The 19,361-nt window shown below is 37.3% G+C and overlaps 2 protein-coding genes and 1 long non-coding RNA gene across 3 annotated transcripts in view; 1 reads left to right on the forward strand and 2 right to left on the reverse strand.

Moving 5' to 3' along the window:
- Nucleotides 1-1,324: 1,324 nt before the first annotated feature.
- LOC108253241 (transmembrane and TPR repeat-containing protein 3-like) overlaps nt 1,325-19,361 on the reverse strand; it is a gene marked incomplete at its 5' end in the record, with an annotated part of 22,219 nt that continues 4,182 nt past the window's right edge. The window contains 10 exons of the mRNA XM_026828372.1: nt 1,325-2,506; nt 2,836-3,033; nt 3,407-3,462; nt 8,159-8,357; nt 11,047-11,190; nt 14,894-15,040; nt 15,310-15,384; nt 16,519-16,665; nt 17,222-17,419; nt 17,947-18,231. Coding sequence (XP_026684173.1) covers nt 2,333-2,506; nt 2,836-3,033; nt 3,407-3,462; nt 8,159-8,357; nt 11,047-11,190; nt 14,894-15,040; nt 15,310-15,384; nt 16,519-16,665; nt 17,222-17,419; nt 17,947-18,231 — 1,623 coding nt within the window. The remainder of the gene's footprint in view (nt 2,507-2,835; nt 3,034-3,406; nt 3,463-8,158; nt 8,358-11,046; nt 11,191-14,893; nt 15,041-15,309; nt 15,385-16,518; nt 16,666-17,221; nt 17,420-17,946; nt 18,232-19,361) is intronic.
- Nucleotides 4,476-7,800, reverse strand: LOC113470151. Its single transcript, XR_003393314.1, has 3 exons — nt 7,762-7,800; nt 4,823-4,973; nt 4,476-4,754 (listed from the first exon to the last, which is right to left on the reverse strand). It is a non-coding gene; the product is annotated as an uncharacterized LOC113470151 (long non-coding RNA).
- On the forward strand, nt 5,453-12,307 carry LOC103515772 (anaphase-promoting complex subunit 10). The gene is made up of 7 exons (XM_026828371.1): nt 5,453-5,654; nt 5,744-5,840; nt 6,187-6,248; nt 6,548-6,648; nt 6,877-7,227; nt 7,384-7,525; nt 11,990-12,307. Exons 1-5 carry the CDS (start codon nt 5,643-5,645, stop codon nt 7,145-7,147), a joined length of 543 nt encoding a protein of 180 aa, XP_026684172.1. The 5' UTR covers nt 5,453-5,642; the 3' UTR covers nt 7,148-7,227; nt 7,384-7,525; nt 11,990-12,307.

The following is a 19,361-nucleotide window of genomic DNA, read 5'->3' on the forward strand; positions in this document are numbered from 1 at the left end:
CCTTTGAGGGTGCTTGGGGACAGCCCAATCATGATCAGAGGTTAATAAAGATCTGAGCCTTATTGTGTTTTTTGACACTGACTCTCACTGGGTAGGAGTCTTGACCTTAAATATTCTTGTGTACATTATAAACAGACTTGCACTATGCAAGTCTTGGTTAATATTATAAGCTTTTGACTGGCATTAGCCTGAGGCCATATGCCTGTGTGTAAAAGTCTGACTTGATTTAAGTAAATGTATTTTACTAAGTATCTACCTGTTTATTTATTAAGTTTTCTTTGTGATATATAATATTTTCTGTTTATAAAGTTTAATAATTGTATCATATATGTTTATAAATGAGGTAAATTCTAGCTGACATTTTTACTTTCTGCTTTTCTTGTATTCTATGCAAGGTAGTTCAGGCCAGCCTTGGAGGGTAGCTGACTTTCTCCTATCCTTCTTTCTTCAATTGCGGAATGATGAGACCTCACCAGTTACAGATCCTCTTGAATAGAAAAGAACCAACCCAGAAAAGAAGCTTCTTTTATGTGATGATGCTGATGAACATGTTTACCAAATTTCACCAACATCAGATAAACAAGCTCAACTCAAAATCGTCGAGTTAAAACTTTGTGCTCACTTTCGTTCGTTCAATTCTTCTGAAAAGTTTAGAAACCCAACGAAAGGAAAAAGAAAACATGTACAATGAAAATACTTTACAACAGATTCATACAAAAGTTAGTTTTATTTTTGTTACACAAAAAACAACATTTATTAAATCATCTTGCAGTATGACACAATCAATGAAGCAGGGTATCAAATTTACATCATGAACAGAAATAAATTATATTATAGTGTCATTTACCTTTATCAAGCTTTGATAAAGAAGTTTTTAAGAATATAAACTTGTTTATCAATTTATTCTGTCCGGATTTGGTATCTACCCTTCATTTTCATCTTTTACAATTCTGCATTTTAAAAAACCATTCCCTTTATTTACAACTCAGCAAAGATTGTCATTTTAATCTCTTTTAATTTACAATATAAAAGTTAGTTACCAAAAACGTAAATTTCTGTGTATAATGTAAAATAAAAAAATAAAAGAAATGTATATAAAAAAGGAATGTAATAATACAAACTGGCAAAAATATGAACTTAATCCATGAATAATATTAAAGAAAAATAATACTAAATTATGTGTAAAAATAATAATAAAAAAGTAAAAATGAGAATCATAAAAAAGAAAAAAAAAAAGAAAAACGAATAAAAGTAAACAAAATGAAATTAATTTAAAGAAAAAATAGAATAGAATTCTGTATAGAATAAATCAATACTGTATGACAGGGGTAACATTGATTTTCTTTTTCTGTACAACATGTTTGAAGTCCTCTAAATGGGACTACAAGCTGCAAAATATTAAAACAGAGATCCTTAGATCATCATATTATGTAGGTATGTACCTAAACTTAGGGACTTTAGAATCTCATAATGCACCTCGAAAATTTAATTTTATACAGAGAATATAAAAAGAGAATGCAATGAGCTTTATCCCAGCGGAAAATTTAAATGAATCAACAAATTCTTAGAAATTTCCTATTGACCAGATTTTCCAGTTAAAATTAACTCTCAAGTTAAATTTAACTTTGAGTTTAACAAAAATGCAACGCTTGCACTGTGTTAATAAAACATTTGAAAGTTACAACTACAAGTTTTAAATTTTGTGTAAAAAAGAACGAACGAAAAAAATTCGATTTTTATAAAAATAGACAATTTCGATTTGAGACAAAAAACATCAACAAAAATAAAATTAAGTAGGTAAGATAATGAGACAGAGTATTGTGGAGTTTCATAACCCTCTCCCTTGTTTACAAACAGGAGGAGGCATTTTAGAAAGTAATATTATTATCAAGGAGTAATAATAAAATTAATTAATCAAAGTCATGGATTCATTTGATCATTTTCTTTATACAAGGTTAATTCAGGATTAGTTGTTAGTATAATATGACAGAGTTCAAAGAAGTAATAATTTTCGTCATGGATTATGTTTAATCAACTTTTTTTCAGCTAAGGTTAATCAGAGATAGTAAAATTAACCAGATTTCACAATGGGGACATTTTCCTATACATCTAGCACCTCCTCATACATCTCTACTCTCTACACAGCCGCTGCTGACTGAAGGATAACAATATAAATTATCACACTCGACTTTCACTTGGAAGCTCCCGGGTTCGATTCTCGGTGACGAACTTCTTATCCCTGGATTTCAGGGTGCACTCAGCCTCATGAAGACATAACATAAAGTGACCCACATAGCTTCACCACAATTCATTGAGTATTGGTTATCTACCACTACGAGAGAGAAGAAGGTTTAGGTGCCGTATCATGGGTTCGAGTCTTGTGATGACTATTAACATCGCTAGGATCTGGTGAGATCTTCGCTTTGTCCTTGGTAGAAGTTTCCTTGTGAGAGTTTTGTGCTGTACTACCAGCAGCGTCACTAGACACAGCTCCTCCCGAGTTTTGCTGAAATGAGGAAGAACCAAAGTTAGCTTAGAGATCAAGTGGGTTGAACATTGGAATACATCACCTGTTTTAGGCACACTCTATTTTTCAAGGTAAAGGCTCTTTGCATTTGGGATCAATTTAATTTGAAGAAAATATTTACTGATGGAAAATGTAAGTGGACCAAGTTAAACCACCAATGATCAAGTCTAAATCTAATGAAAAAATATCTTTGTGTTGAATATTTTTTTTTCCACAAATTTCATCAAAAATCGGACAAACCGTTTGGGATTTTAGCGAAATGTCGAGGTAAAACTTTGACTTCACTTCACTCGATCAATTCTACCTACCTGTTGTTTTAATCTGGCCAGTCTAGCCTGCACGATATTCAGGTGTCGGAGTATATAATCCTCATCCGGGGATAGTAAATGTACTCGTTTTAGACAGGATTCAGCTTTGATGAGTTGATCTCTCTCTACTAGAACGACACATAGGTTGTGCATGGCTTGAATATTGTCCGGTTCTAACTCCAAGATCCGGTTATAACACTGAAACATATCATCGAATAGCCGAACAATGTAAGTAGACAGAAGGTAGGTATACATGTTGGGTGTAAGGTGTAAGATTAGCGAACAAAAGTCCCATTTCATGAAAAAAATCTTTGGGGAAAACACCCTAAAAATGTTCGATGTTTGGGACTACTAGGGACTGCGTTATCTTGGATTTACTATGGTTAGTAGAGGCGCTACCACGCCACCTAGTGAACTAATTTCCGCATTTTCCTTCAAAAGAGTGTAATGAGCTTCAAACCAGGGGAAATCGCCTTAGTTTCCGATAAGAAAATACACCTCATTTATACTGTTAGGATGAGATTGAAAAGTCCCTTTACACCTATATTAACCCTCTACGTGCTCAACTTACATTATCCGCAGCATCCAAGTCATTCATCACATTAATGTAAATATCACCGAGCAGAATTAATTATACATCATAGAAGCTTACATAATTCATCTTTTAGTGAGGGCAGTAAAAATAAATAGGTATTCTTCTTGCAATCTAAATACTACCTTCTTTCTGGACCTATCGGAACTAGAATCTATTAGTAAATTTCCTTTGTGTTGAAAATAATTATTCGGATGTGGACCAAATTTCATCAAAAATGGACAAACCCTTCGCGAGTTATGCGAAACAAACAGACAAACTAAATGCGAAATCTTCTTTTTCCTAGCCTTTTCCTATTGAAATAGGGTCGGCGTACAAACTAAATGTAAAATAATCGAGTTAAAACTCAAAACTCACTTCGTTTATTCAACTAACTTCTTTTCATAATTACAAATGCCAGCTAAAGAATAAAGAAAAAATACTACACAAAACGCCCCCTACCAACACAACAACATTATGATTTGTAATTTAATTACAATTACACACATCTCAAGTAGTGATGGGCCGAGTGAATGATTTTATTCGAGTGAACTCGAGTTTGACTTCACTCGAGTCCACTCGATTATTATTTTGTTCCACTCGAGTGAAAAAAAAAAACTATTCATTGGGTTCTCTGACCCGAGTTCACTCGCGCACTCGCCACATATTATTGCAACATACAGTTTCTATTCGAGTTCGGATAGCCGAACAATGTAAGTAGACAGAAGGTATACATGTAAGGTGTAAGATTAGCGAACAAAAGTCCCATTTCATGAAAAAAATCTTCGGGGAAAAACACCCTAAAAATCTTCGATGTTTGGGACTACTTGGGACTGCGTTATCTTGGATTTACTATGGTTAGTAGAGGCGCTACCACGCCACCTAGTGAACTAATTTCCGCATTTTCCTTCAAAAGAGTGTAATGAGCTTCAAACCAGAGGGGAAATCGAGACAGGATTCAGCTTTGATGAGTTGATCTCTCTCTACTAGGACGACACATAGGTTGTGCATGGCTTGAATATTGTCCGGTTCTAACTCCAAGATCCGGTTATAACACTGAAACATAACATCGGATAGCCAAAAGACGAGAGATTAGGTATTTATTATTGAAGAGCATTGTTTGACATTCCATCACATAGAATCTATATTTCGTTGTAAAAGTGATGTGTATGAAACTTGTTTCCATCTTATTCTTGTATACTTTACCCCTGGGCCCTACAGGTTCTTGTTATAGTTTTTATTGCCTTTGAGTGTGCTTGGAGACAGCCCAATCCTGATCAGAGGTTAATTAAGACCTGAGCCTTATTGTTTATTTTGACACTGACTCTCACTGGGTAGGAGTCTTGACCTTAAATATTCTTGCCTGAGCCTTATTGTTTATTTTGACACTGACTCTCACTGGGTAGGAGTCTTGACCTTAAATATTCTTGTGTACATTATAAACAGACTTGCACTATGCAAGTCTTGGTTAACATTATAAGCTTTTGACTAGCATTAGCCTGAGGCCATATGCCTGTGTGTAAAAGTCTGACTTGATTTAAGTAAATGTATTTTACTAAGTATCTACCTGTTTATTTATAGTTAGTGTAAAGTCTGGTATACATACAATATTGTATTGCCTGGAAAACACAATTCAATAGATAATAAAAAGGACCTTTACAAAGTTGCCGAGTGTGAAACAAATCAAACGTTCCGAAATTCTTCTTTTTTGAAGTTCGATAGAGGGAAAACTGCTAAGGTCTTATCGTCTCAAAAGCGAAGACAGGAGGGACGACAAGACAACAGTTACAGTTTCCTCTATCAAACCTCAGCAACAGAACTAATAGGATAGGAGATAGCCGGCTGTTACGAGAATGAACCTCATCTATTTAGGATAAAGTACACCGCGGACGGGATTCGAACCCGCGACCTACCGCTTGCAAGGCATGCGCGCTACTCTCCATGCTAACCAGGGGTTAATATTTTGAATGCACAAGTTCCTGAACGATCACTTGGGTTAAGCAACGTTATGCGTGATTTTCATCTGAATGACTGTCTTGGGTCTTCTTTGTGATAATTCGTACTGAACACTAATCTTGCAAACTGTCCCTACTCTTCAAGAGCCTAGCAGCCACTTTATCGTGAGTACCTACATCCAAATCCAAACCTGCATCTTGTTTGTCTTACCTGTCATAGACAGAACTTTACTTGGTGACCAATCATCTCTAAGTTCTAGTGAAATTCAGCATCTGTCAGAATGAGTAGCAAGGATATCTTTGAGAAAGACCCCGTTATGGAGGAACGGCTTGGAAGAATCAGAGAAGTTGGAAGTCAAGCCATCTGGCAATGAGTAGCAAGGATATCTTTGAGAAAGACCCCGTTATGGAGGAACGGCTTGGAAGAATCAGAGAAGTTGGAAGTCAAGCCATCTGGAGCTTATCATCTTGTAAACCAGGTAATTATTGTGTGGTAGGTACTTGACCAACTGTGATGTGGAAAGTCAAAGCTACAACAGGATCAACCCTTTCTCCATTTCAATAATTCAGTCTCCAGTGGGTCAAACAAAATCATGGACACTTGTAAAAGTAAAGGAAAAAATCCCTTTGTATTGAACATATCTACATCTAAATTAGACAAGGTGCTGGAGGTTTATTATTGATCAAATCAACCAAATGCGTTACTTAACCTTTGCCACCTTTGCCAAACCAAATGCAACCAAAAATAAGGTAAGCCATTATCTAATTTGGGTGTCTAATATGAATCTAATTAATAATAATTAACCTTTCTTTTTACATTTTCAGGCTTTGGTGTAGATCAGTTACGAGATGATTGTATGGACACATATTGGCAGTCAGATGGACAGTTACCTCAGTTGTAAAAGTAAAGGTACTTGGACACTTGTAAAAGTAAAGGAAAAAATCCCTTTGTATTGGACATAGTTATCTACATCTAAATTAGACAAGGTGCTGGAGGTTTATTATGGATCAAATCAACCAAATGTGTTACTTAACCTTTCTTTTTACATTTTCAGGCTTTGGTGTAGATCAGTTACGAGATGATTGTATGGATACATATTGGCAGTCAGATGGACAGTTACCACACCTAGTCAATGTTCAATTCAGACGGAAAACTACTGTGCAAGATATTTGTATTTATAGACAGTTACCACACCTAGTCAATGTTCAATTCAGACGGAAAACTACTGTGCAAGATATTTGTATTTATACAGATTACAAACTGGATGAGAGCTATACACCTAGCAGGTAAACATTTTCTTATTAACTCTCCACTAAAAAGTTTTTAGAGTTTCAATCAGAAAACACCTTAGTCTTCAGCTGGATTTAGATAAGATAATGCATGTATTTCTATGCTGTGTGCATGTATTTGTGAGGCAAATAGTGTATTTGAAGCCTAATTAACCACACATCAGAGAAATTAACCCATCCAATTATAATTTTAGTGCTACAACATAAACTTCATTTCTGTTTCAGAGTCTCAGTTAGAGCTGGCACAAATTTCAATGATCTTCAAGAAATAGAAGTTGTTGACTTGAACGAACCCTCAGGTTGGGTGAAAATCCCCATAAAAGACATTCATGACAAACCTATCCGTACTTATATGATTCAGATAGCGGTGATGAGTAATCATCAGAATGGACGAGACACACATATGCGACAGATCAAAGTCTATTCCCCTGTACAGCAACACCCAAGTACCATGTTTACGACAGTCGAGTGCCAACAGTATGCTGTTATCAGATAAGTTCTATTATATGAGGTAGGCGAAAGAGGAGAGATTATTTATTATTGAAGAGCTTTGTTTGACATTCCATCACATAGAATCTATATTTTGTTGTAAAAGTGATGTGTATTAAACTTGTTTCCATCTTATTCTTGTATACTTTACCCCTGGGGCCCTACAGGTTCTTGTTATAGTTTTTATTGCCTTTGAGTGTGCTTGGATTGAAGAGCTTTGTTTGACATTCCATCACATGGAATCTATATTTTGTTGTAAAAGTGATGTGTATGGAACTTGTTTCCATCTTATTCTTGTATACTTTACCCCTGGGGCCCTACAGGTTCTTGTTATAGTTTTTATTGCCTTTGAGTGTGCTTGGAGACAGCCCAATCATGATCAGAGGTTAATTAACAGTTCAACATGAACCTATAGACCTGAGCCTTATTGTTTATTTTGACACTGACTCTCACTGGGTAGGAGTCTTGACCTTAACTATTATTGTGTACATTATAAACAGACTTGCACTATGCAAGTCTTGGTTAATATTATAAGCTTTTGACTGGCATTAGCCTGAGGCCATATGCCTGTGTGTAAAAGTCTGACTTGATTTAAGTAAATGTATTTTACTAAGTATCTACCTGTTTATTTATTAAGTTTTCTTTGTGATATATAATATTTTCTGTTTATAAAGTTTAATAATAATTGTATCATTGTTGAGAATAAATAAATAAATCGGGGATCGACATTTAGGACAATTCTTCATGCATTAGTATGCAAATTCCTTTCTCTATTAGGTATATACATATGTAGATCTTGGACTACTGGACCATTTTATTATTTTTACCCTGGGTTTACATTCTCCTAACAACACCATGGGGCCATTTTTTTTATTATTATTATTACTCATATATTCGCTCTTTTGCAGAAGCCCAAAACATATTTAGCAAGAAAATGGCGATCCACGGGTTACAAACAGTTCTTTTGCACAAAATTCCTTTTTTGGGGGTAAGCAAGTAAGTACCTACCTGTACTTACTGAGTGAGTAACTTACCTTATGTAACAGTTTGAGTAGTCTCTCCCTCGCTATCTTCCTGAAGTCAGGTCTGCCCAGTTCTGTCAATATGATGGCTGAATTAAACAGGGCCTGAGCGTGATCAGGATCAAATTCCAAAGCCTTATCCAGGTATGCTAGGGCCTGTGATGATTTGTTCTGCTCCAGGAATACCACACCCAGCTGTAAACAGGAATCACAATTATACACAGAAACTCAATGACTCAGTGAGTCACTCAATAACTCAGTGAGTCACTCAGTAACTCAGTCATCCGGTAACTCAGTGAGTCACTCAGTAATTCAGTAACTCGGTGAGTCACTCAGAAACTCAATGACTCAGTTAGTAACTCAATGACTCAGTCAGAAACTCAATGACTCAGTCAGTAACTCAATGACTCAGTGAGTCACTCAGTAACTCAGTGAGTCACTCAGTAACTCAGTCACCCGGTAACTCAGTGAGTCACTCAGTAACTCAACGAGTGAGTGGCACGCTTTCTCGTGATACTCGAGTCGCTCACTTACCCTCAAGTAGGCCTCCTCTGCCTTCCCATAGAGTTTGAGATGATTGTAAGTGCGGCCCACGTTAATATGGGCCCCAATATCATCTCCCTGTACACTGACCGCCTTCTGGAAGTAGTCCAGAGCCTCCCAATATTTCCCTTGAGACTCCAGGGCGTGGCCTACATTATTGAACAGCTTGGCATTCAGTGCTAAGTGACTACAGAGTGACTAGTTACAAAGACTTGTACATTATTTGTAATTTACAAACACAAGTCACGTAAACATTACCTACCCCCTCCCACCTCCCATATTTTTAATGAGTGACATCCAGTGACGAATGGAGGGGGGGGGAGATGTTAATGAACTTTTCCCTTCACAACAGCTTTCCTTTATTTTTTTGTAAACTTTAAATCTTTTAAGTGCTTTTTATTTTAGAGAGTTGAGAAAAAAAAATCCAACTTTAACCAGTATTTTTTTTCTTCTTCATGAGTCACTCAGTAATTCAGTAACTCGGTGAGTCACTCAGAAACTCAATGACTCGGTGAGTCACTCAGTAACTCAGTCACCCGGTAACTCAATGACTCAGTCAGAAACTCAATGACTCAGTGAGTCACTCAGTAACTCAATGACTCAGTCAGAAACTCAATGACTCAGTGAGTCACTCAGTAACTGACTGAGTGAGTCACTCAATAACTCAACGAGTGAGTGGCACGCTTTCTCGTAATACTCGAGTCGCTCACTTACCCTCAAGTAGGCCTCCTCTGCCTTCCCATAGAGTTTGAGATGATTGTAAGTGCGGCCCGAAGTATTTTTTTCACGTTTAATTATAATAATTAGTGGCCCTTTCGTTACGGTGAAAATGTTTCAGACAATATTTAGACATAATGGACAACCAAACGTACGGAGTAAAAAAAGTATTGGGCTTTGGAAATACGCTCTCAGTAAAGAGCAAAATCAAGAACTTCACCCTAATGTCTGACACTCACCCTCAGACCGTCTGAAAAATCTGGGTCTGCAGCTGTCTGATAGACCGCGGTCTGAACATGAATGGCGGTCATTACAGTAACCAAATCCAAAAGGTTTCAGTAACAAAGGACGAAAGTATCCGAGTTTACGAGCCTACTCAGTGGCATTTCCAGAAAACAGCCAACAAGCAGGCACACTGCTAAGTGACTACAGAGTGACTAGTTACAAAGACTTGTACATTATTTGTAATTTACAAAAACAAGTCACGTAAACATTACCTACCCCCTCCCACCTCCCATATTTTTAATGAGTGACATCCAGTGACGAATGGAGGGGGGGGGAGATGAGTTAGCAGTTACAGTTCCCTCTATCAAACCTCTCAGAAATAAGTTTACAAAGTGAACCTTCAACAAATAAATAAGATTTCAATAAGTCAAAACTCACTAGATTTGACCCAATGACAATGACCCATCATACAAACATCTTATATTTTTTAAATGTAGTTTCTTTGTGTTATTATGTCACAACTTTGGTGCTCACTGCAGCATTGTAGGATTTTCCCAATATCTCAATAATCCTAAATCAAATGTTTACCTACCATGCTGGCACCGGTCGCTTTGCGCATTTATATGTCATAGCTACTTATTTTCCTCACGAGCCTGAGTGGGTCCCGCAACAGCCAGTCACGGAATCAATCATTTGCGTGATACAAATTTCTTGACCCCGCCGGGAATCGAACCCGGGTCTCCCGCGTGCAAGGAGAGTGCAGTGACCACTACGCCATGGGAGCTGACTACAAACATCTTATATTATAAAATCAAGATCCATTCACTCATTCACAGTTCACATTTCATATTCACACACTGATCGCTCTATCTCACACCTAGAATGTGCTTTGGAATTACGCTCTCAGTAAAGAGCAAAATCAAGAACTTCACCCTAATCCCTAATGCCTGACACTCACCCTCAGACCGTCTGAAAAATCTGGGTCTGCAACTGTCTGATAGACCGCGATCTGTCAGATTGTCTGAGCATGAATGGCGGGCATTACAGTAACCAAATCCAAAAGGTTTCAGTAACAAGGACGAAAGTATCCGAGTTTACGAGCCTACTCAGTGGCATTTCCAGAAAACAGCCAACCACCTTATTAATTTTCCTTAGGTTTATTCTTTCTATTCTCTCTTTTCTTCAAACTCTATAGGTATCTATCTTTCTATTTAGTTTCTTCATCTTAGGAGGACCCTAAAGTATTGCCTAGGGGGCTATCTCTACTTACATTATAATAGATATCTGGATTGCTGCTATCATAGAACAAAGCTCTCTCATACACTTCCTGTGCTTCTTTAGTTCTGTTCAATTTGAGCAGAAGGACCCTAAAGTATTGCCTAGGGCTATCTCTACTTACATTATAATAGATATCTGGATTACTGCTATCATAGAACAAAGCTCTCTCATACACTTCCTGTGCTTCTTTAGTTCTGTTCAATTTGAGCAGAACATCTCCCCTGTTGATGTAAGCCTGGGTGTAGTCTGCCCGCATGCTGATAGCCTGTGGAAAGTCAAATCATTTGATTGTATGAATTAGTAGTAGTTATGGTTCCAGAGTCGAATGGAAGGGGAAAGAATACTAGAATGGTTCGCAATGAATGGCTAAATTTCGAGAAAGAACGTTTTCTGTTTAGGTTTAGGGCAATGTTCTTCGAATTCGGGAATCGAACCCGGGACATAATGCTTACAAGGCAAGCGCGCTTATCTCTAACTAGGCTAAATCAGTGAATTGTAATAGTGGTTAGAGAAGGAAAAGAGTCTCTTTACACTTCCAACTCCATACACCTCCACCTAATTTCTGTTTCAGAGTCTCAGTTAGAGCTGGCACAAATTTCAACGATCTTCAAGAAATAGAAGTTGTTGACTTGAACGAACCCTCAGGTTGGGTGAAAATCCCCATAAAAGACATTCATGACAAACCTATCCGTACTTATATGATTCAGATAGCGGTGATGAGTAATCATCAGAATGGACGAGACACACATATGCGACAGATCAAAGTCTATTCCCCTGTACAGCAACACCCAAGTACCATGTTTACGACAGTCGAGTGCCAACAGTATGCTGTTATCAGATAAGTTCTATTATATGAGGTAGGCGAAAGAGGAGAGATTATTTATTATTGAAGAGCTTTGTTTGACATTCCATCACATGGAATCTATATTTTGTTGTAAAAGTGATGTGTATGGAACTTGTTTCCATCTTATTCTTGTATACTTTACCCCTGGGGCCCTACAGGTTCTTGTTATAGTTTTTATTGCCTTTGAGTGTGCTTGGAGACAGCCCAATCATGATCAGAGGTTAATTAAGATCTGAGCCTTATTGTGTATTTTGACACTGACTCTCACTGGGTAGGAGTCTTGACCTTAAATATTCTTGTGTATATTATAAACAGACTTGCACTATGCAAGTCTTGGTTAATATTATAAGCTTTTGACTGGCATTAGCCTGAGGCCATATGCCTGTGTGTAAAAGTCTGACTTGATTTAAGTAAATGTATTTTACTAAGTATCTACCTGTTTATTTATTAAGTTTTCTTTGTGATATATAATATTTTCTGTTTATAAAGTTTAATAATTGTATCATATATGTTTATAAATGAGGTAAATTCTAGCTGACATTTTTACTTTCTGCTTTTCTTGTATTCTATGCAAGGTAGTTCAGGCCAGCCTTGGAGGGTAGCTGACTTTCTCCTATCCTTCTTTCTTCAATTGCGGAATGATGAGACCTCACCAGTTACAGATCCTCTTGAATAGAAAAGAACCAACCCAGAAAAGAAGCTTCTTTTATGTGATGATGCTGATGAACATGTTTACCAAATTTCACCAACATCAGATAAACAAGCTCAACTCAAAATCGTCGAGTTAAAACTTTGTGCTCACTTTCGTTCGTTCAATTCTTCTGAAAAGTTTAGAAACCCAACGAAAGGAAAAAGAAAACATGTACAATGAAAATACTTTACAACAGATTCATACAAAAGTTAGTTTTATTTTTGTTACACAAAAAACAACATTTATTAAATCATCTTGCAGTATGACACAATCAATGAAGCAGGGTATCAAATTTACATCATGAACAGAAATAAATTATATTATAGTGTCATTTACATTTATCAAGCTTTGATAATGAAGTTTTTAAGAACATAAACTTGTTTATCAATTTATTCTGTCCGGATTTGGTATCTACCCTTCATTTTCATCTTTTACAATTCTGCATTTTAAAAAACCATTCCCTTTATTTACAACTCAGCAAAGATTGTCATTTTAATCTCTTTTAATTTACAATATAAAAGTTAGTTACCAAAAACGTAAATTTCTGTGTATAATGTAAAATAAAAAAATAAAAGAAATGTATATAAAAAAGGAATGTAATAATACAAACTGGCAAAAATATGAACTTAATCCATGAATAATATTAAAGAAAAATAATACTAAATTATGTGTAAAAATAATAATAAAAAAGTAAAAATGAGAATCATAAAAAAGAAAAAAAAATAAAAACGAATAAAAGTAAACAAAATGAAATTAATTTAAAGAAGTGGTGAGTGTGAAACAGAGGAGGAGAGTAACGAAGAGAGAGGGAAGGAGGGAGGGAGAGAGAGAGAGAGAAAGAGGAGGTAGGTTGGTACCTCGAACATATTTTTCGCATGTTAGGTATAATATAAATTAGACCATCACAATGCTGTCATGACAAGCCCCCCCTCTCTCTCTCTACCTCCTCTATAAATAGAAAGAGAGAGGGAGGGTATACAATACATGTTGTATTATTTTCTATTTTGTTATTGTATTTTACATACATACTTGTACATGTTTGTGTACATACATGCTTTACAAAAATACAATATTGTATGTGTATATGTACAATGAATAAATACACATGTAGGTATATGAAACATGTCGTTATATCTTCACTCCCTTCATCCCTCCTCTCTCTCCCTCCCTCCCTCTTCCTCTCACTCTCCTCTCTCTCTCTCCTCTCTCTCTCTCTCCTCTCTCCCTCCCTCTCTCCCTCTCTCTCTCTCCCTCTCTCTCCCTCTTTCGTTCAATTTCTCTACTTGTTCTCCCTCGCTACAAAATAACGTACACTCTAACAATAGAAAAACAAAAACTAGAACACATGTGAAATGTTCTCTGTTGGGTCTAAAAATTGAATGCGGCATAGGAAACATGGCATAGCGTGATAGTGATGGGGTTGCGTGGATATAGAACGGAAATTTCTGGCCTTACCTACATTTCAGTTCGGGGGTGTTTGAACCCAAAGAATTCCGGAAATTTTCAAATATATGCAAAAAAAAATTGCCTGCGGCGCTGAAAATTTTACTTTGGTGAGACTGGTTTTCTCATGATTGTAGACCAAAGTTTTCAAAAATTTCGCCTGCGGCGCTCTAATTTATTTTGCTCACTTTAACGTTGAGCGAAAATTAGGATAAGAAAATATCTACAAATTCGGTACCTACGTCAAAAATTAACTTGTGACAAGCATGAGGCACATATCTACCTACTTTTTGAAAAATTTCGCCTGCGGCCCTGAAAATTTTAAGTTTGATCAGTCTAAATTGAAACGTTGTAGACCAAATTTTAAAAAATTCGCCTGCGGCGCCCTAATTCATTTTGCGCTGTTTGAAGTTTATTGAGAAAAAAAAAAGGTTCAAAATGTGTAGAAGTATTGCGCCGAAAATTAAAAAAACGACAAATTTCATGATTTTTGAAAAATTTCGCCTGTGGCACTGAAGATTTGAAATTTAATGATTGGACTGCGTTTCTGAAAGCGTGTACCCATTCATATTAAAAAAAAAAAAAAAATGCCTGTGGGGCAGTTAATTTGTAATGAATGAGTATTACCTACATCTTGTGGGAGCTCAAGTTCATAGGACAGAGAAAAAGAGTTTAATGAACCCTAATTTGAAAAAAAAAAATTCACCTGCGGCGCACTTTATTTCTGGTGCCAATTGGGGATTCAAAAACCAAGGCCAAAAAGAAAAAGATTGAGGAATTATTGATTTCAAAGCGGCTAGCGGCTTAGAGTCATTATTGTTTGGGAAAAAAAAAAAATCGCCTGCGGCGCAGTTTACGCTTCATTCATTTTTGTCTTCATTCATTTTTGTCCCCCCCCCCTAGACCCGATGCTGGGTACGCCCATGCCTCCACTCATCACAACCTCCACTCACCTCCACCTCCATACACCTCCACCTCCACCATACTAACCTGTCGATACAGCAAGTCTGCCTCCTCTAGTCTAGTGGAATTCTTGGCTATTAGATTAGCCAGGTTGAGGAATACATTGAGATGATTGGGTGCTATCCTGGTCTGGTAACTTTCACCAGGTTTCGCTTTAGGTAGAAGAGATTTGGCCTGCAAATGGAGAGGAGACATAGTGAGAGCTTCTCGAGTCAAAGGCTGAACGAGGATATTAGAGCAACAGCTCACTCAGTAACTCAATGACTCAGTCAGAAACTCAATGACTCAGTGAGTCACTCAGTAACTCAATGACTCAGTCAGAAATTCAATGACTCAGTCAGAAACTCAATGACTCAGTGAGTCACTCAGTAACTGACTGAGTCACTCAATAACTCAACGAGTGAGTGGCACACTTTCTCGTAATACTCGAGTCGCTCACTTACCCTCAAGTAGGCCTCCTCTGCCTTCCCATAGAGTTTGAGATGATTGTAAGTGCGGCCCACGCAGGAGGCCAGAGTTCGATTCCCGGCGGGGCCGAGGTTTTTTCGGCTCTGTGCTTGGAGTTTGGGGTGCACTCAGCCTCGTATAAGGACAATAAATTGAATAGCTGTTTTAATCAAGTATACCTATAATAGCGACCAGTGGCGACATTACCAGTGTAAAGAGACTATTGAAATATGGAAAATTATTTCAAAGGAGGCACTTAGTAATGTGATATACACAAAAGTTGTGAAAAAGCTCTGCTTTATCACAAAGAATTTGAGATTTGATTCATCAGGGAACCAGGGTTCATCCAACGGGCAAAGGCCAACGGTGAGAACCTCTTTAGAAACCCCTGAGAAAATAAAACACGAAGGTCGTTGCCGGACATTGCCACCTTCTCCTATCACAAACAATGTTATCAAGTAGCTAACTTCTCTTTGGTGTGTAAAAGCGTTTGATAACACAACGTTTCCACCAATCCACCGCATCAATTGGTGTGTTTCAAAGTTCAAACGCATTTTTATATTTTTTATAACGTTCCTTTTATTTGCTCAAATGCTCATTAAATTCTGTATCTCATCTCTGTTCTCTGACATTCTCCCTGAAGTTTAGACCATCTAAATATTTGAGAAAGTGACAAAACGTGTTGAAAAGCATCCATTGGTGTGTTTCAAAGTTCAAACGCATTTTTATAACGTTCCTTTTATTAAATTTTATTTTATTTGCTCATTCAGGTTTTATTTTCCATATTTCCATTAATTTTCTGTAATTCTGTATCTCATCTCTGTTCTCTGACATTCTCCCTGAAGTTTAGACCATCTAAATATTTGAGAAAGTGACAAAACGTGTTGAAAAAATGTTAATTCAGGATTAGTTGTTAGTATAACATGACAGAGTTCAAAGAAGTAATAATTTTCGTCATGGATTATGTTTAATCAACTTTTTTTCAGCTAAGGGTAATCAGAGATAGTAAAATTAACCAGATTTCACAATCGGGACTTTCAATTGGAAGCTTCTGGGTTCGATTCTCGGTGACGAACTTCTTATCCCTGGATTTCAGGGTGCACTCAGCCTCATGAAGACATAACATAAAGTGACCCACATAGCTTCACCACAATTCATTGAGTATTGGTTATCTACCACTACGAGAGAGAAGAAGGTTTAGGTGCCGTATCATGGGTTCGAGTCTTGTGATGACTATTAACATCGCTAGGATCTGGTGAGATCTTCGCTTTGTCCTTGGTAGAAGTTTCCTTGTGAGAGTTTTGTGCTGTACTACCAGCAGCGTCACTAGACACAGCTCCTCCCGAGTTTTGCTGAAATGAGGAAGAACCAAAGTTGACTTAGAGGTCGAGTGGGTTGAACATTGGAATACATCACCTGTTTTAGGCGCACTCCATTTTTCAAGGTAAAGGCTCTTTGCATTTGGGATCACTTTAATTTGAAGAAAATATTTACTGATGGAAAATGTAAGTGGACCAAGGTAAACCACCAATGATGATTAGGTCTAAATCTAATGAAAAAATATCTTTGTGTTGAATTTTTTTTTTTTTTTTTTTTTTTTTACCCAGCGTCACTAGACACAGCTCCTCCCGAGTTTTGCTGAAATGAGGAAGAACCAAAGTTGACTTAGAAGTCGAGTGGGTTGAACATTGGAATACATCACCTGTTTTAGGCACACTCCATTTTTCAAGGTAAAGGCTCTTTGCATTTGGGATCAATTTAATTTGAAGAAAATATTTACTGATGGAAAATGTAAGTGGACCAAGTTAAACCACCAATGATCAAGTCTAAATCTAGAGGTAAAACTTTGACGTCGAGGTAAAACTTTGACTTCACTTCACTCGATCAATTCTACCCGATTCTACCTACCTGTTGTTTTAACCTGGCCAGTCTAGCCTGCACGATATTCAGGTGTCGGAGTATATAATCCTCATCCGGGGATAGTAAATGTACTCGTTTTAGACAGGATTCAGCTTTGATGAGTTGATCTCTCTCTACTAGAACGACACATAGGTTGTGCATGGCTTGAATATTGTCCGGTTCTAACTCCAAGATCCGGTTATAACACTGAAACATATCATCGAATAGCCGAACAATGTAAGTAGACAGAAGGTAGGTATACATGTTGGGTGTAAGGTGTAAGATTAGCGAACAAAAGTCCTATTTCATGAAAAAAATCTTCGGGGAAAAACACCCTAAAAATGTTCGATGTTTGGGACTGCGTTATCTTGGATTTACTATGTGGTTAGTAGAGGCGCTACCACGCCACCTAGTGAACTAATTTCCGCATTTTCCTTCAAAAGAGTGCAATGAGCTTCAAACCAGGGGAAATCGCCTCAGTTTCCGATAAGAAAATACACCTCATTTATACTGTTAGGATGAGATATTAACCCTCTACGTGCTCAACTTACATTATCCGCAGCATCCAAGTCATTCATCACATTAATGTAAATATCACCGAGCAGAATTAAAGGGGAAATCGCCTCAGTTTCCGATAAGAAAATACACCTCATTTATACTGTTAGGATGAGACTAAAAAGTCCCTTTACACCTAAAGTTTCGACCAATATTAACCCTCTACGTGCTCAACTTACATTATCCGCAGCATCCAAGTCATTCATCACATTAATGTAAATATCACCGAGCAGAATTAACCCTTTGACGTGATCGGGGTGAATTCGGATCAGCTGATTGAGAAAGGGGACGGCCTCCAGAGGTCTATTGTCATCAGCGAGCAGTAGAGCGAGGTTAAACAGGGCACTACGGAACGTCGGGTTAAATTCTACGGCCTGCTTGAACCAACGCTCGGCCTCTGTGATGTTGGCCTCGTCTGTGGCCAACATACCAAGGTTGAATAGAACGCGGTCGTTGTTATTTTCCTGGGGACAGAAACACGCGAAGGGTTAAGTTTAATATTTCTGAGAAAGTAAGAAGACCTGAAAGGAGCTTAGATTGTTTTGGAACAAGAAGCTACCAATTCTGGAAAATAAATTTGAAGGCGTTAAGGATAATCTTGCGGTGGAAACTGTTGTATTCAACATGTCACTTTGCCTGGCTACTGGAATGTCTAATGTATGGGATTGTAGTGAGTGTGAAACAGAGGAAGAGAGTAACGAAGAGAGAGAGGCGCTACCAATTCTGGAAAATAAATTTGAAGGCGTTAAGGATAATCTTGCGGTGGAAACTGTTGTATTCAACATATATATGTCACTTTGCCTGGCTACTGGAATGTCTAATGTATGGGATTGTAGTGAGTGTGAAACAGAGGTAGAAGGAGGAAGAGAGAAGAGAGTAACGAAGAGAGAGAGAGGGAAGGAGGGAGGGAGGGAGAGAGAGAGGAGGTAGGTTGGTACCTCGAACATATTTTTCGCATGTTAGGTATATAAATTAGACCATCACAATGCTGTCATGACAAGCCCCCCCTCTCTCTCTCTCTCTCCCTCCCTACCTCCTCTATAAATAGAAAGAGAGAGGGAGGGTATACATGTTGTATTATTTTCTATTTTGTTATTGTATTTTAAATACATACTTGTACATGTTTGTGTACGTACATGCTTTACAAAAATACAATATTGTATTACAATGAATAAATACACATGTAGGTATATGAAACATGTCGTTATATCTTCACTCCCTTCATCCCTCCTCTCTCTCCCTCCCTCCCTCGCAATACCTCATGGTAAATATATATGTTACCGGCAATCTGTATAATACTGGTATTTTATGTAATTGCATGAAATGTCTAGCGTTCCTAGGCAAAGTGTAATGAAATTGATAGTAATATCTCGTATATGCCTGGTCTATATTGGTCATATGTATTAGGTACATAATAAAAACCTAGGGATTTTATGAAATGCCGGATTATATAGAATGCCGGTAACATATACAATAGCTCAGTCCATGGGAAAAGTTATGTGTGTGCGGATTAGTATTTATACAGGGTATTTGATGACTATTTATACAAGGTATAATTGCATGAAATGTCTAGCGTTCTTAGGCAAAGTGTAAT

Source organism: Diaphorina citri, unplaced genomic scaffold (genome assembly GCF_000475195.1).
Source record: "Diaphorina citri unplaced genomic scaffold, Diaci psyllid genome assembly version 1.1 scaffold1414, whole genome shotgun sequence".
NCBI lineage: Eukaryota > Metazoa > Arthropoda > Insecta > Hemiptera > Psyllidae > Diaphorina > Diaphorina citri.